This window comes from Phalacrocorax carbo, chromosome 12 (genome assembly GCF_963921805.1).
Source record: "Phalacrocorax carbo chromosome 12, bPhaCar2.1, whole genome shotgun sequence".
In the NCBI taxonomy this organism is placed as follows: domain Eukaryota; kingdom Metazoa; phylum Chordata; class Aves; order Suliformes; family Phalacrocoracidae; genus Phalacrocorax; species Phalacrocorax carbo.
In genome coordinates, this window is record NC_087524.1 from 21,682,168 (window position 1) to 21,699,475 (window position 17,308).

The 17,308-nt window shown below is 44.3% G+C and overlaps 1 protein-coding gene across 1 annotated transcript in view; it reads left to right on the forward strand.

The window, feature by feature from the left end:
* The first annotated feature begins 6,928 nt into the window (after positions 1–6,928).
* Positions 6,929–17,308, forward strand: part of LOC104045025 (uncharacterized) — a 170,477-nt gene continuing 160,097 nt past the window's right edge. Inside the window, exons 1-2 of the mRNA XM_064464403.1 lie at positions 6,929–7,037; positions 16,805–16,848. Coding sequence (XP_064320473.1) covers positions 16,825–16,848 — 24 coding nt within the window. The 5' untranslated portion in view covers positions 6,929–7,037; positions 16,805–16,824. The remainder of the gene's footprint in view (positions 7,038–16,804; positions 16,849–17,308) is intronic.

The window sequence follows — 17,308 nt, forward strand, 5'->3', positions numbered from 1 at the left end:
CCTCTTATTTTCTGCTTACGCTGTCAAAGTTTGAATTCATGTTGGGTTTTTGAGCAATTCAAACAAAGGATACTTTCATAAACATCCATTTCATAAACTACAGCATATCTAATTCTTTGGGTTCTGAAGGCTGAGCTGAATGTAGTGTTTGTAGTCTACTGAGAATATGTCTGGAAAACATAAAACAATCTACTAGGTAAGTTACAAAGCTGTTGACATAGGGAATGAAAATGGAAATTCTGTAGTAGCCTCCGACATCCACAGTTTTACGCTATACTTTGCCTGATGTTAGCTGATTGGCGCAGTATATCTTGATGTTAGTATCCCATTTCAGAAACGTTCTGACATTATCTATTTGGCAGTTTGAAAAACAGTATCAAGCTCCCAATGCATTTGAGCGCACGTTTCAACACGGCAATCATAATATCCATTTCCATTGATGCAAGAGGCAGGTTAGTACCAACTTCAAGTGGATTCATTTCTAAGCCTACGATATGTGATTCTACAAAATGCACACGTACACAGGCGTGCGCACCCCTGCACCCGCACACACAGCTTGGCTAGAAAGACCAAAAGGAATTAACTTGATTTAATTTCCAGTGCCTCCCGGTAAACACACAGGTTCACTTGGGAGCAAGTCTGCCCCTACAAAGTAATTGATGCCGTGAGTTCTGCGAATGCAATGGCACAGATAATTGTTGGCAACCTCACCTGCCCATGGCACAGGAAGGAACGCAAGGAGGAACCTTCATTCAGAAAAAAAGAATTATTAAGAACATTTTTCAAATAAATTATGATGATTACAGAGATGGGCACAGCTCTCAACGGGCTACAGTAACCCAATCACTTGAAGGATGCGTTCCATTGCAAATATGCTTAATATGTCAATAGGAAAAAATATATGCTGTAAATTTTGCTGTAATAATTATTGGAAATGCTTGAGCATTGCTGGAATTTGGCAATAGCTGCAAAAGCTCCACTAAATATAGGGCTCCAGGCACACTTAATTTAACAGGAGATTTATCAGTGCCCTTATTGACCCAAAATTCCTCTTATTTAATATTTATAAGCCTTTTTACCACACAAATTTCTCTGCAGCGTAACAGATAAAATTTATACTGGTTAGCTTCACCAAATATTGTTGAGGCATTTTCCAACAACTACTGGAATAGAGCAGCCAGGAGATAACTACACCAACCTAAGTAGGGCATATGAAACACCATAACTTTTTATGTTTTTGCCCTAAAGAAAATGAAACCAATTCTCTGCTAATATCCCTTTCATTTACACGGTTTGCTACTAGATTTCCCTAAAGGCATTAGTGGCTGGCAAACAACTCCCAGCACCTTGATTACAGGAAATCATATTTCTCCCAATGCCAAGCTTCTTCATAAGTACTGAGAACGGTTTGCCTACTAAAATACGTTTTCTTAACTTACCAGTAATTCTACACTTCGAACCACCCAATTTCCTTCCTCTCCCAGTGCAGGAACCGGCTGTATTCCTGCTCAATATATCCGGACTCCTAGTTTATTTTTTGGGTTTTTTTTAATAGAGATGAGTCCATGCTTCCACATTTGAAAGTGGAATCAAAAAGCTTAGAGAATGATTTGGAGGAAGAGGGAAAGAAAAAGTTTTATTGGTGGGGATTACAAACAATTTCAAAGATGATGGCAGTTTAAAACTTACAGGTCTTCATCAGAATTCCCTTGAATTTCAAGAACTGTGGAGATTAACTGCAGAGGCCTAGACTGCTCACATTTTTATGCGAGGAAGATACTCTCCTCTTCCTGAAGTAGCAGTGTTCTTTAATAATCTCAGTTGCCATTGGAAATGATGTGCCACCACCGTGATTCTTACAGGTCTCTACATTTTCCTACAAATCGGCCTTCAAACCTCCAGTCTGCTCCTGCCCAGACTGAAGAGAGAGCCCCAGAAAATCACACTTCTTCAGAACTACCCCTTAGACCTCTTTTCTCACATACAGATCGTATCCCACACCATCAAAATTTAACTCCTTTTGAAGTTCCCAGAACTACTTGCACTCACATACCCATCCAGACCTAAGAACCACTTCCCAGTGACCCAGGCGTGCGCTTCTCACCGTCTCACACCAATTAAAATCTACGGACAAACGCCCATAATGTGCCGCAAACAAAAGTCTGGTGTAAGAGATTATTCCTGCTATTAAAAACCTATTTTGAAACCAGATCCAGAAAGCTTTTCTCATACACACACACTCTCCTTCAGGGCCAATTAAAGCACATAACGTGCCCAGATCAAACAGCTAACTCTGTATTGACATGAACTTTCCAGATTTAAATTTGCAGGACACATCCCTGATGTTGAGAAAATGCGAGCGCCTTGGCAAATGAAATCACAGTTTCTGGCTTCATTCAGCCTTTTTAATTTTTTTTTTTTCCTGGTGATTATAAATGTGAAAAGCAAGTCTTATTTACTTGTTCAAGCGAAATTGTACTAGGTTACATTACTGCACTTATTCACAGCTGAGGAGGTTCATGCGGAGAGGTCACCGGAGCATAGGAAGTGATCGAGGCCAGATTCTGACTCAGTAAGGCGCATACACACAAAGGCTGAAATATATTTTGCCTGTGCTCCAATCTGACAATTTTCTCTGGGGGGAAATTAAAGAACTACAAGTGAGGTCCAAATCACAGTGATTTTCAGTACTACATCTTCCCTGAGACTCCATCTGTTTCTCTCTCAAGCTAGCAAGAGGGTAGTTACAGCTCCAGTGCCCAAGTCTCTCTTCCACAGCAGATGTTGCAGAAAGTAGATGCTTTCGAAGGTTAGTCCTTAACAAGGAATTTAATCCAGGCTGAAATATTTGTGAATTCACATCTCAAGGCCTTTAATAAAAACCTCCTTTTTCAGTTTTCCATCCCACCCCGTTACATTCTGCGACCCTGAAGCCTGTATTAGTCTAAGCCTTGGTTTACTTGGAGGCAAATTCACGCGCTGTCTCTGGAAGGGCATCTGCACTCCGCTGCAGACAGATGTTCCAGTCCTGGGAAAATACAGTCCTGTACCTGAAAATGCCACGTTAAACGAGCAATGTCTGCTAAGCAACAGATTTAATAACAAATGAAGTAAAGAACTGAAAGCAAATGCCTTGAATGAACAAAGACACAACCTGGAAAACGTTTTTGTTTTTTTTAATTTTGTATCTTCTTACAGTATTGGTCTAAAGAAAATTTCCCCGTAAGCTTTAGTATCAGTATATGTCATAACGGAATGCTGGAAATTCCTGGGAAGAAAATTAACACCTAGTGGCCCTCATAGCTAATTTAAGAAAGAAGGCTGACAAGGGATACCAACTACAGCAGCAGGAGCAGGCCTGAACACATGAAAAAGGGGATATATACATACATAATGTCTGCTGACACTGATGTCATTGGCCAGCGATACATCTAATTAGGAGCAGTCTCCCCAGTCTTGCTCTTGTCATTAAAGGACAGATTAGGGGAAAATTCAAAAGTTCAGTGGTTGAAACTGTAACAGCGCTTACTTAAAGTAAGAAAGATGAAAATCTGGGTAGCACACGGATTATAGGAGCGCTGAATAAGATGTTCACAATCCGAGGGCAGACTGAAAACCCACCAGGAGGACCCTTTCTACCTCATTTGCTAACAGAAGGATATGACACTGAATTAAGTTACACCGCAGTACAGCTAGAACCAGCGCAGAGAAACACGCCTTTATATTGCAAACAGACAACTTGTGCGTTCGCTACCAAAACCCAAGATGCTGGGTTTTAAGAAAGTCTGGATATTGTACTTCCCCTAATCAAGCCTCCTATAACGCAAACCAAAATTGTTTTAAAGATAATCAATTTTCATGCTTCAGGCAATAAGGAGATCATCTTGGGAGAGGAATCAGAAAAGATTGATACACATTTGAGGGAGGTTTCCACTTCTAATACAGTTTCAGGAACTGGCTACTTTTGAGAAAAGGGTACCAGGACAGAGAGATTTCATTCAGCTGAGCACTGTTTCCCTTTAATCCGGAACTCTCATGTTTTCAAAATAAAATAAATTCATTTTTAAGAGATAAAATACCAGACTGAAATTTCCACAGTGCTTAAAATGCGATGCCAACATTCACTAATGCTTGGGAGATATCAATGAATCTCAAATTCTGTCAACTGGAACTATTGCAGGCACCCCACTTTACCCCTTCTCTTGCCGCTCACTACTCACAGGACAGGCGCAAGCAGAATCGGACTCGCTCCACCTGAGCTAATCCCAGGCCGGTGTGGAGGGAAGCAGATGGCGCAGCGGTAACGTCACGCATTAGGCAGCGACACACACCCTCCCATCGTGGCTCAGACCTCCACAGCTCAGAGCAGAGGGAGCTTAGGCCGACTTACACCTACTTGTACCTGCTACACGGATGTCCCTGTGAATCTATTTAGTCTAGGGTTGCGTAAATCTGTAAGTATTTATTTTCACAAGGATGGCACATATTAGACAGTGGGAAAGCGGTCCTTCAGGGCCTTCACTGCTAACCAAGCTCTCTCTTTAAGCAGCACTACTGTCAGTGCTAACACCCAGCACGGCCGTGCTGGTCAGCAGGTTGCTCCTTCTCAACTGGAATAATCCAGGCCAAGCCGCAAGGCTGGTCTTTACATCGATGCCTTGAAGGATGAAAAGGCAGGAAAAGAACAGACGATCATTTCGGAAAGGAAGATTGTGGAGACAGGATTTCAGAACAGCTGGTTTGTAAACATGTTTTGGTTTGGGCTTTTTTTGCCGAGCAGCAGATCCCCCTTTTTCTGCAGAAATCTCCACCTCCCTTCCTTTTAATTCATTCCATTACACTGGATTTTAAAATGCGAGAGAAAAAAAAATCAGGGTTTAAGAAGGGTGATATTTACATTCTAAAATAATAATGACCTCTAGGGTATCCCATCCAGTCCAGAGCTTACTGATGTGAAGAGATCTTTCATTTTGAGATGAGATCATCCCCACATAAGCCACTGCACTCGTATGGGGCATGCAACTGCAGTACCTTTTAATTGACCGTTAATCTGGGCTTCATTAGCACTACTGAAAAGCTTCATTTTCTCTTGTCAGCATACCCAGCTACACAGTAGTTTGAATCACCTGTTCACTAACTGCTACTGCAAAGCTAAGTCAGAGAGATGAACTCTGTACGTATAAAGAAGAAAACATGAGCCAGAAGCCTGTAATTGGTTGTAACTTATTACGAACATGGAATACCTTTTCATACATTTTTCCTTTATTGTAGTATCGTTTCTTTGCTGCTTTAAAGGAAATTGCCTAGATAAGCTGTTCATACCATGAGATCTGAATTTATCATTGTTAAACCATTTATATTAGTTGTAATTCATCCTTCATGGCTCACACAGGTTCACAGATCACTTCTCTTGTGTTCAGAATTGGTATGTTTGCAGGTCGCAGTTAGCAGGGTGCTGTGAAAGCTCTGGACATTTTTGTTATCTGAGAACAATTCCAGCGGTGACTTTGGCCAATGCCTTGCCTACGTGGGTAGGGAGGAAAGCAAGACAGGGTGGTAAACATTCCTTGCTTACATTTCCTTGAGAGACTCAAGGTTAACGGCGCAGAAAGCAAAAGGGAAAACTAGGTGTCATGTTAAAAATATTACTTCTAAAACCAGCAGGAGTGTCTCAGTGCTATTATACACTGGTGTGAGCGGCTGCCCTTGGGTAAGTTGCACCAAGTGCAACTATTGCCAAGGTACTTCGGCTGCATTGGGGAAACTTCTGCATTTTGGACCAGATTTTGTAATTTTTTAGAAGCAGATTTAATAGGCGCTAACTCAATGCTGTCTTATAAACGCTGTTCATTCCCTCTGAAAAAAATTTCCAGAATTCTGTCATTACTTTAAAAAAAAAATCGTTCTGCTCTTTCCCAAGTGGATTCCTCCATTTTGTGATAGCTTCTGAGTCATACAAGATGACTAATAAAATGTTTGCTGATATAGCTCAGATTAAGATTCAGACAGTGAAAGATCCTCTGGCTTGAAAAGTAGCAGTTTCTTGTTGCAAACTTTACTGGCACCTTTTGTCCTGTTTTTTTATGACCTGAAATAAACCTCACCCTACAGCCTGCTTTCCTCTGACATTTCACTCCCTCTTGTCTCCCCCGTGTCTCCTCTTTTATAAATCATATTTGCCAAACTGATTTTTGTTTGCTCCCTCTGCAAACTCTGGTCTGATTCACCATCCCCACCCTTACCCCTAACTTCGCAAATGAGTGAAAAAGGCCAATTCCCCGATGCTCCCAGTCTTTGCCTGTTGCCCTTCATTATCCTGCCCTAAAGCATGGGCAGAACAAAGGACAGACCGGTGTAATTTAGAAAAAAACCACGTTTACTTCCAGGTGTGGTGGATTTTGGTCAGCAGCCACCTACATTTCAGCGCCCAAAGGAAGAACCAAGGTGCAGGGCCGCCACAGGGGCTCGGCACCGCGCGGGCTCCGGCTCCTCCAGCGCTACTGCCCACAGGCCGGTGTTTTGCGATGGACTTTTGCAGAAACCCGTGTTTCCAAGCACCTGGGTGACCTGAGGCAGCACCGCTGGCTTTGAGCAGGGAGCCCCGCGGGGGTGGGGGGGGGAGAGGCCGGCCCGGCGCAGGTGGGCGGCGTGAGCCCGGCCCATCCGCACCTCCCTGTCCCGGGTATAAGAGCGGGGCGAGGGGGGCGGGAATCCCCCCGGAGCCACCCCGCAGAGCCAGGTAAGAGGCCCTGGGGAAAGGCTGGGCCTGGAGGCCCGCAGGCCGCTCCGCACGCCTGGGGCCGTGGGGCCGGGGCAGCCCAGGCCGCTTCCCTCCATCGCCCGCCCGGCGCGGGCTCCCAGGCGGCTCCGCCCCGGCGGCGCGGCGCCTCCCCCGCCGCGGCCCGGCAGGAACAGCCCCTCGGTGGCGCCGGGCCTGCTGCGGCCGCAGGCGCCGGGAACGCTGCGGCGGCCTCCCGCCGCCCGCCCTCCTCCTCCTCTTCTTCCTTCTCCCTCCTCCACCTCCTCCTCGCGGGCAGGTGCGCGGGCGGGCCGGGCAGCCGCGGGGCTCTGGGGCCCGGCGGGGCGGGCTCGGGGCGGCCGCGGAGGAGGAAGCGGCGGGGGGAGGCGGGAGATGGCGGCGGGCCGGGCCTGGGGCCGGGCCCGGGCCTTGCGTCCCCCCGGGCCTTCGCGGCGGGGGTGGGCGGTCGCAGCCCCGCCGCTCCTGCCCAGGCCTCGGTAACTGTGCGGGGCTTCTGTGCCCCCCGGTACCGCCTTCAGAGGCAGCCGCGGGCCCTCGGGGAGGAAGCACCCCTCCTCGGGTCGCAAGGCCCTTGGCGCCGGGGCAGGCACCAGGCCCACGCGTGGGTCGGGGATCACCCCTGCAGGGCAGCGTTGGTTGTAAAGCTTAACTCAGGCTGGTCCTGAGCTGCCTTAGGCGCGGCCCCGGCCCTGGGCAGCTCTGCCAAACCCTTCCCTTGCCCCGGGGAAGCCGTGCTGCGCCCGCCGTGGGAGCCGAGGCCCTCCTGAAGGCGTGTGTGTTTCCGTGGGGCTGCGGATGGATGGATGGCAGCACCCTGCCTTCTGGCAGCAGCCTGTGCTCGGATCAGATTAGTGTGAAACTGCGCTAAAATAACGCATGTCGAATTGGTATTAACATAAAAATGTCCTTTTGCCATTGGCATAAAAGCCAAGCGCTGCAACTGTTTGTAAAACAGGTACGATATAGTAACTGCACGTGCTTTTTAAAGCAAAGTGAATGTAAAGAATGTTTTTCTTTCGCCCCCAGCTCCCCAATAAACCTGTTACTGAGTTGCATCATGTTTTTGTGTAATGGAGCTCTTATTAAATGGCAAGGTGCAGTCTCTACAGTGTTTCACACAGCAAAGCCTTCCATTTTATATACTGGGGCATAACATTTAGTTTAGAAATGGCTGTCATGGCATGACTTGTGCCCAGACTTGTGCTCCCCCTGCACAGAAGACAAGGGTTATCTTCTGGAGGGGTCTGTTTGGATGACAGGGTTCCCTTGTGAACCTGATGGAGGTTTTGGCCTTCAAGCCCTGCCTGTCTCCCTGATGCACGGGGGACCAAAACTGGCGGTGTAGGAGCTCTCCCTCCCGGAACCGCCTCTGTGGCCTTTGGTCTTCCCTTGCTTGTATGGAAATGCAGCTTAAGTTGGAGCCACGGTAGGGGATCTCCTGTCACATCACGATGCCTCCCTGCCCTGTGATGTGGAATCCCACAGAAGGTCTGGTGAGCTGAAAGTCTCCTCTAGCAGCTCTGTTCCCCTGCCTGTGCAGGGGCACGCCTTTGGAAAGGGTTCTGTATGGTCTCTGCAGGAAGGAGAGAGTGGAGACGATGTGCCTTTGTCTGCCTCCTGTGCTGAGGCCTGAAGGGTTAATGAAGGTGGGATGACCTGCCTCTGGTTTTTAGGCTAACGCTTGCAAACTCGGAACAGAATCGTAGGTACCACAGAATATCTTGTTTTAAAGCAGAGTTATTTCTTCAGGTCTTAATTTTGGGTTGGGGCTTTTGCCCTCTGGAACAGGTTCCCCTCCTCTCTCTGGCTTTGATTCATCTTTTCAGTTCCTTAATGTGTGTTTGACTGCTCTGCTGTTCATAAAGCTTACTGCCTCTGGGGCAAAAAACTACCCCTGTAACGCAGGATACTTCTGCCTAAAAACATCCACTTACATGACATTTACCAAGTTGTTTCTTTGTTTTCTTGTGAATGTTTTGTCAGTCTGTGACCTAATTTTTCCAAGTAAAAAGTTTTGTTTGCATTGTTTTCAAACAGAAGTGTTCCAAATGTGGATAATTCTACCAAAAGCCTCAAGCTTCAGAGGAAAAAGATGTAGCCATGTGAGCTTGCAAGGTGGCTTTAGCAATTCCTATCTGCATTCTGATCCATGACAAGTTAATTACACCAATTACACCAGCAACTGAACAGAAGCTCTATAGGAAACTGTTGTAGTTATATTGCAACTTGTGTTACCGTGACTACTTTATCTCTTGATAACTCTGTAATTAACTTGTCACTACTGTTTAATGCTTAACTTATGTAGAGAATCAGTTAATGGCATCACTAAAGGGATAGTAGCCTGAAGGAGAAGCTCATGCCCTTTGGGAAGGTTATCAGGGTTTCCTTGAATGGCTAATTTAAGGACTTGTGCAGAAAAAGTATTAAGTTTGTTATGGGAAGTGTGGATAAGATGGAAAGGCGGCACCAGAGAAGCTGTGCTTAAACTGACTTTGGTGACAGGGGAAACTGTTAAGAAACACTAATGCAAAAAGTCCAAAGGAGAACGTGTCAGACGTGGATGAGTGTTTTTGTAGTGTTCTCTTCCATGCAGTTAGGGTTTTGGAGGAGTGAGAGCAGCTCATGTGTATGAATTAAACCTATCTATGCTGGCGGCTGTACTGGCTCGTGCTCTAACCAGTGCATAATTTCCCTGTGAGCCCTGTCCTCTGCCTCTGGTATGAAGGGTGACATCCTCCCTTGTGGTGACCAAAAGGCGGTTTCAGCAGTGATGGTCATGCTGGTGTTGGTGCTGCAAGAGCTTTGTGGGAACTAATTGTATGTCCTGATCTGTTGGGGTGTTTAACATCAGCCTTGAGAGGGTGAGCCATTGTGCCTGGGATGCAGCTGACCTAAATTAAACTTAATTTCTGCAGAGAGGGCGAGGCAAAAAAAGCCTCACTGCCTGTAATGGTTGTTAACATCTCTCATTTTATATTCAATGGAACAATATGTTAAATTCTGAATGCATGAACTTCTAAATACCTCCTGAAGGCATTAGTGTTCAGTCTAACGCTTTTAAATATTTCCTGTGTTAGAATAATTTCCTTTGCTAGTGAAGTCAGCAAGTGCCTAACCCAGTCTGTATCGCCCATTCCCAGAAGTTGTCGGGTGAAGCTGAATGCACATCCCACCAATTGCATAACTCGTAAAAGCAAGCACTTGTTAAATCTATTTGTTTTTATTATGGACATCGATCTGCCAGTTGCAATAATGCATTTATGGACATTTTTCTGCAAGCACAGCGCTGGTGGCAGTTTTTACTGACAAATTGAGTCATATGGACAGTAGTTCAAAATACGCTTACTTTATTGACGGATTGTGCAATTCTCTAGTTTACTGAGTGTTCATAAGATATCTGGACTGGTGAAGAGAATGTAACTGTTGGGAGGATGTAGGACAAAGTTTTAATTTCAGGAGGCTTGAAATCTTTTAGGTAGTGACAGGTATCAGCACGTGTGTTGGCTGGTTTTGTGAACTTTAACTACTTCATTAATGCTGTAATAAAAAAGGAAAAGGCCTGGTTTGGTGTCTTTCCTGCAGACTGCTGGTTCTTGAGTTTCTTACCTCTGATAGCTGTGAAGGTTGCTGTTCTGCTGGTCTGTGCTGGCAAGGGCTTCAGCTGTGCTAATTTATCTGAAGGTCTAATGAGGAAAACCTTCCTGCTGCAAGAAAACCCCTGTGTTAAATTTTGCCTCCTGTAAGGCTAACATTATCACCCAGAGCAGGTGCATTGGGGCCAGCATTAAGTTAAACATACAGCTGCAGGAACAGCCGAACTGTAAACCCAGACCAAACCTGTACTGAAGTATTTTCCAGAAATACAAAGTGCAGTTTTAAACTGGTGCTCTACCTGTGTGGTCCAGACTACTGTCTAAAAAAAGTCAAAGGTATTCAGTCAATGCCTGTGTGGCTTGGGTGTTTTATGGAAGCTGAGTAATTGTGAAAGTTTTTCTTGGGCAAAATGTCACTGTTTTGATGCTTTTTGCTAATCCGTTTTCAGGTTGTTTCCTTATTTACTGTTTTATATCAGCAGAGCAAAAGCACCCTGTCCTGATGTTGGTCAGGACTACCTGCTATCTAATTTATATTGTGCAAATTAAATGGTATAAATCATTTTAGGTATCTTTTCATGTAACTTGTAAAATTTGGGCATGCAGCTGAAATTCTCCCCAGTGCAATAGGGGTACTGAAGGGGATTAAAAATACTTACAGCTGAACAAGTCCCACTTAATCTCAGGGAGGAAGAGGGGAGTTTGTGGATACAAAGGTTCTGCAGTCTTGGTAAAGGGAGTAAGAGAATAATTCTGCCTCTCTGAAAGCAGGAGCTGGCGGCATCCGGGGAAGCAGCAGGCATCGGTTCAGATCGCGCTGTGTGTTCACAACCCAGCGTGCAGCTGAGCTGCGGGTCTTGGGATCGGCAGCTGGGGATGCTGGCTTTGGGCTCAGAAACTAACTTTTCGTTTACATTCAGAAACCCCACTTCTGTCTCAGGCAGTTTAAGTCCCACTTTTTTTGGGGGGCACGGCAGTATGCCAGTGAAAATCACAAAATGCTTCACCTTGTTTTTATAGTGTTCAGTAGCTGCGTGCTGTTGAAGATGAGATATTGAAGAGATGAGCTTTTGGTCTTACCCGATAGGTGCATTTTCAAGTTTTAATTATTAAGTGCCACTTTTTAGTGCCACCTACTTGCTGCAAGTGCAAATTTAACTCCCTCCAGGTTACCCTGCATTAGCAGGTGGCAAGTGTTAGTGCTGTCTTGTAAATGTTGCTGCTGTGTAATCATCATTCAATAATATTTAAGTATTATTTGACTGCTTTAGATCAGTCAGTACAATGCAAACAATAACACTGTCTTTGGTTGTTTGTACACCGAAGTATGCAGAAGGTCTGTTAGTTAAATTTTGTAATAAACACCTGAAGTATACTTAAGGACCTGTTAAAAGATAAATTTTTCTGTTTCACATATAAAAACCACAAGATGGGATGTACAGCTTCTAAAACTGCCCATGAAATGTACAACCTCGCTTTGGCAGCAGTGGGCCAGCTGTATTGACAGTACATTTTCAGACTGTCAGCAATGTCCTGGAGAAACAGTTTACATACCTTCATTTTCCCTTCATCTTCCTCCATTGAAGTTTAGTCTGATCAAATGTAACATAGTGGGAAGAAAAGGAAGTCCCTTGCACAGCCTCCTATTGACACCAGCAATACATCTGGTTGTTTGCTGACTTCATTCCAGGCAAGACCAATATTCTGGTATTGATATCTGGTAAGATGTTCTGGTTGGTTGATTGAGAAATGAGATTGACTTTATTCAAACTGGCCACAGTGTTTTCTCTTATGTGAATCAGTTGGTTTTGAATCCTCCTTACAGTAGCTGTGGGTCATCTCCTTTCAGCTTTGAGCCTTAGGCAGCTGGATGGAAGCCTTGTCTGGAAGGACAGGCTGGGTCTGCAGCCAGCGTTGGGCTTTTGGAAAGTGAAACGGAGGCCCAAAAAGGCAGATTGCTTAATTGCAGAGAAACTTTTTTTGATAAATGCTTGTGGCATGTTTACAAATAGAACAGTACTATTTTCTTTTCACCGGTTGTGTGAGTTGCATGTTAGCGAATGCATCTGGTTTTATATTATTGGTAACTCGTATGGCCTGGATTTGAATGCTTTTCAGTTGTCTTTTTGTGCAGCTATATTTGATTCCATAGTGAGAGTTTCTAAGAATATGATTAACCCTATGGGTCATCTTATAATGTAATTATTAATGATTGATTCTGTTTATCCTTGAAATCAATATGAGAAGCAAAATGGTTTGGCATATATTTGGGGTTGATTTCTAACATTCAGTAAACATGATCTTGTGACAAGACTAGTATTGGTTTATTACTCGGAACATGTTTGATGAATCTGAAGTGTGTAATTAGTTTTATATAATGATGGTGATACGTGGTGGTTTTTACATGACTTATGTTAATATGGCCAATAGTGTTAACATCTCCTGCCACTAATAGTTAGGGTGGGGATGTATAGTAATTGATCTTCCTGGGAGTGCTGTAATGTAAAAACAATTCAGGCTGTTTGAAGTATATTTTACAAGTGTGCATTGGGCCTTTGGGATGTTATACTGAAAAACCCAATTGTACAGTTACCATGGGAACCCAATTAGAATAGATTGCTTGAATTTTTTTCAGTCTTTCATCTTGACCAAAAATCTAATGTACTTTAAATGTTTTCATATGGAATTTTATTCATATACTGACTTGATATAATAGCTGTTTTTAAATTTTAGTACTGAAATCAGAGTATTACGTTCCGCCAATCCTGAGGACTTCTCTTTCAATGAGAAACTTCCTTTAGTGCTTAAAAGTTGGTGAACTGAGGAAAATACTACTTATGAATCTGAGGTCTTACTGTAGTGCTGCCATCACATGTACTTTTCAGGCTGCAGTTCTATGAAAGTAAAAAGGAAAGTATCTTAAAACCCAAAAACTGCTGTTCTAGACTATCAACAAAATATGGCTGACATTTTTCATGGCCTTTAAGGATCATCTTTTTGATGTAACCTCTGACTTTTCTTTACACTTCTGTTCTGTTGACACGTTCAGAGGTTTGGGATGCTCACAGGGTGGGTCTAGGATATATCAGTGTCTCAACTCCTACTCTGCAGGAGCTCCTGTTCAGCACCTGAAGGCATTTGTGTGTCTTCCAGGTGTCTCAGGAGTGTCCCGCTGCTTGTCAGCATGGCTTCAGCCTCAGCACAGCTCTTGTGTGGAAACAGGAGTTCTGGGGGGCTTGGGAATGTCTTGATTGAAAGGCGAAGGGGAGCCGAGGCAGGAGCTGTGACCCCACAGCTTGGGTATGAGGCGGGAGCGCCATGGGAGATGGGCTTTACTGGTCCTAGCCAGGCAGGTCTGAGCTGGTCAGGATGGGGCCAAATCACTCTTTTCTCGTCTTCCCTCCTGCCCCCTTCTGCTTCATACCTGATCCCTTCAGTTTATCCTGTTCTCTGCAGGTGCAGGAGGAAATACTCCCTCTTGGTGAAGGGGTTGATGGCAATAAGGTTTCAGTGTTTAAAATGGCTCCCGTGATTCTGGTGTCTCAGTTCCTGGCATGTGATCCAGAATGAGGTATTGTGTTTGAATTTGATCAGTGACAATTCCTGTGCCATTCTGAAGAGAGATTGGGTTCTTAACTTCAAAATCAGCCTAAGGGGAACCTGTCAACTAAACATGGAAATAAGTTAGTAGTGCATATATTGGCCACTTCCAACAAGGCAGTCTTTGCAAGACTGAGATGCGTTTTGGAACAATGTTCTGGACTTTCCCAGCCCTCTCATGTTTAGCAGTGGTCTTGTATAGTTTTTCCTCCATCTGTTTTACTAATTTTTAGGAGGAATGGGGTGTAGAGAGTTTTATCGGCAGATTCTATTTAAAACAACTTCTTAACTTGGTTTTGGCATTTGGCACGGTTTCTTTCATAAACAGGGAGACAAAGTATGTTGCAAGTAAACATAAAACAAGAATTGTTTTATGAGAAGGTGTGTTTCCTGACCAGTTTTGTCCCAGAGATGCCTGCTGGGCTCCGAGCTCCTTCAGTCAGCATGAATGCTTGTTGTGTCTGGCTTTCCTGATGTGCTGGAGCAGCCCTTCATCTGCCCGTGAGCAGCTGCTCTCGGAAACACTTTATTTCCCCATGGGAAGGTGGGGAGCAAGTGGATGTCACCAGAATCCAGAGCAGCGTGTGCCACTGGATCAGCCGGGAGGAGATGGGAAGAGGGGCGTGAGTAACTGTTAAATGGTAATTATTCAGCGCTTGGTGCAAGTGAAGCAAAAGTGTATAGGTGCCAGTCCTTCATACAAATGTGTCCAGGCTTAAATCACACTCAGGTTGGAAAAGATGCAGGTATGTCCGAGGAAGGCTTTGGGTTTCCTTTGTCTCATGGAGGCTGCGGATGAGCCTTCCTTGGGTTGCCTGCCACTGCACAAGTGGCGTTTTGATGCTGGCTGATTCTTGCTTTGCCTGGGGGAGCGGGTGGGATGGAGGCATGCTGTGGGCTTGCCTCCCGGTAACATGGGGCACGCCATCCCCTGCCATCTCTCCTTGGTCTCCCGGGGAAGTGTAGCAAAGGCAGAGGGCAGATGCGTATTCCTGGGGATTAATACTGCTGAATGTTGCCCTCCTGAGGCTTGGTGGAGGGACTGCCTGCTTTCCAGCTGAATGGCTCTTATGCATCCCATGCTGGTGCCCAGTTGCACGCGGTGCAGCAGTCTTCTGCTCTTGGCGATCTCTGGGAGTGTTTTACTTCAGATGTGACATTTGTAGTGCCAAATACTCTCATCTTAGTCAATTTTTAGGAGGAAAGGGGTGTCGAAGTTTTTTCTGCAGGTGAATAACTCCGTGTTTTCTAGTATTTCCTAGTTCAGTTGCTTTCCTGCATGGTTACCAGCCGGAATCGGAAGCGGCGAGGTGGTTCCTCAGCCTGGTGGTCTGGAGCGGTCGTGCAGTCCCGCGAAGCAGCTGCATGCCCTTCCCAGGGTGCTGCGGTATCTGCCGGGCTGTTGGGTCCCTTTCTAGTTTGTGTTCTGGGGTGGTAGCGTGGGAAGGCGGAAAGGAGAATAGGTGGTCGGAAGGTTGTAGCACCTCTCCGTACTGTTGGTGTAATGCAGTGCACTTACTGTGCTTCTGGGCTTCGGCCCAGCTTTGAGAAGAGCTGCTGGATAAATTTGCTTTTCAAGGCAAATATTCTGGCTTTACCCTTGAGAAAAATCTGAAAAAGCTGAGTGTTGCTCTGCACTTTGAAAGTTAAACCTCTGAAGTGACAATAGAAATAAATTGCTATTTTATTTTTAGCTCTATTGCAGGTATTTTAAGTATTATTAGTAGATTGCTCATCTGCCTGACTTATTCACATTTAAAATGGAATTGGAGATCTTTGCGATGCCTGCCTTGCAAGGCTATGATTGTTAGTATATTTAAAATATTCATTATTCAGGATCTTAATTTTAAACTCTTTAAATAATTAAGATGTAATATTAAGATTAAATATTACCGGTTTCTTGTAAGTGGTTTGGAAGTGGCGGTAGGTTCTGTCACTGCCTTGGATTTCAAGGCACGATGTGTTTGAGAGGACTTGGAAAGCCTCAGATGTTCATATCATTTCTTTTAAGAGATTTATCATGTCTTAAGCGGATACAGTTATCCTCTCCCATGGAGTAGCGAGTTCCCCGACTTAAGTGGAAGAGTTCCCATTGAGGCTGGCTGAGAGTCAGGACTCTGAGGCTGAGCTTTGCCAGATAGTCTCCCTGATTTTCAAACATGTAATGTTTATAGCACGTGTTTGCAAAGGTGTGGTGATCTTAGCTAAATAGCATTGAAAAGAAAATGGGGGGGGGGAAACTAAGTAAATGCCAAGGAAACAGTAGTCATCCTTTATTTCAAAGGGGAGGAACCTGTATTTTTTGTTGATGATCTATAAATAATGATTAAGACTAGAATGATAATTGAAGTTGACATTTCTTAGGTACTTTTTGTGTTTTGCAATCTGTACTTTTAAACCCAGAGTATAACAAAGCTGCTTGCTTTCATGCCCTAAAATGTGTTATTTCCTAAATCACAAAAGGCTGTTTATTTTACTTAGTACTCAGAAGTGCATTACTGCCTGTACAGGTATTTCTTAAATTAATACTATATCTTTTAAGGCACTCTTAGTCAAAAGACCAGATCTGTGCAGCGCTTGTTATGGAAGAAGTCTTCAGTGTGCCATCTATTGATTTTTTTGTTGTTTGACTCGGAACAAGCAGTAGGTGACCTAATGAACATTAAAATTCCTGGTTGCTTGTAAAAAAAAAATCAAACTTCCTTTTGAAATTATATATACTGAAGCTTAGAGCTCATTTGAAAAACTGATCTGGAGTTGGTTAGAAGGGAGATGCACTACTGACATATACCATTCTTCCTGCAGAATTCAAAATATATCTCCATCTAACTGAGAATCTTTTTCCTTACAGGTGAAGACTCTTCATCTACCATGGCATCAAGGCTCGTTCCAAAAGTAAGTTTCTAGTAAAATGCCCTTGCATTGAGGTGTGCACTGGAAGTCCAGCATTACCAAAGAGCTCGTGTCACACAGCTTGTGTTTTTCCCCAGTGTCCAGCAGTCAGGATTAAGAATCCAGCTGACAAGATTGATGCTGCATTGTAAATCTCTGCAGCTCTGTCATGGTTGGTAACAGGCATCAGTGGACCTTTCCCCATCACGTATCTATCTTCTGCAGAGCATAAACTAACAGGACAATGCTGTTTTCAGTTATAAGTGAGCTGTTTCCACTTCCTAACAAATAACTTATTTACTGAAAACATGCTTAATTTTGAGGCTTGATGCTTCAATGAAATAAATGTAGGGCAGTAACTTTATAGTAAAATGAGACAACTACTCTGTTGATCAAGAAATTCAGCACAATTAACCTTACTGGAAGAAAGACATCGATACATTTTTAGTCAAAACCATATTCT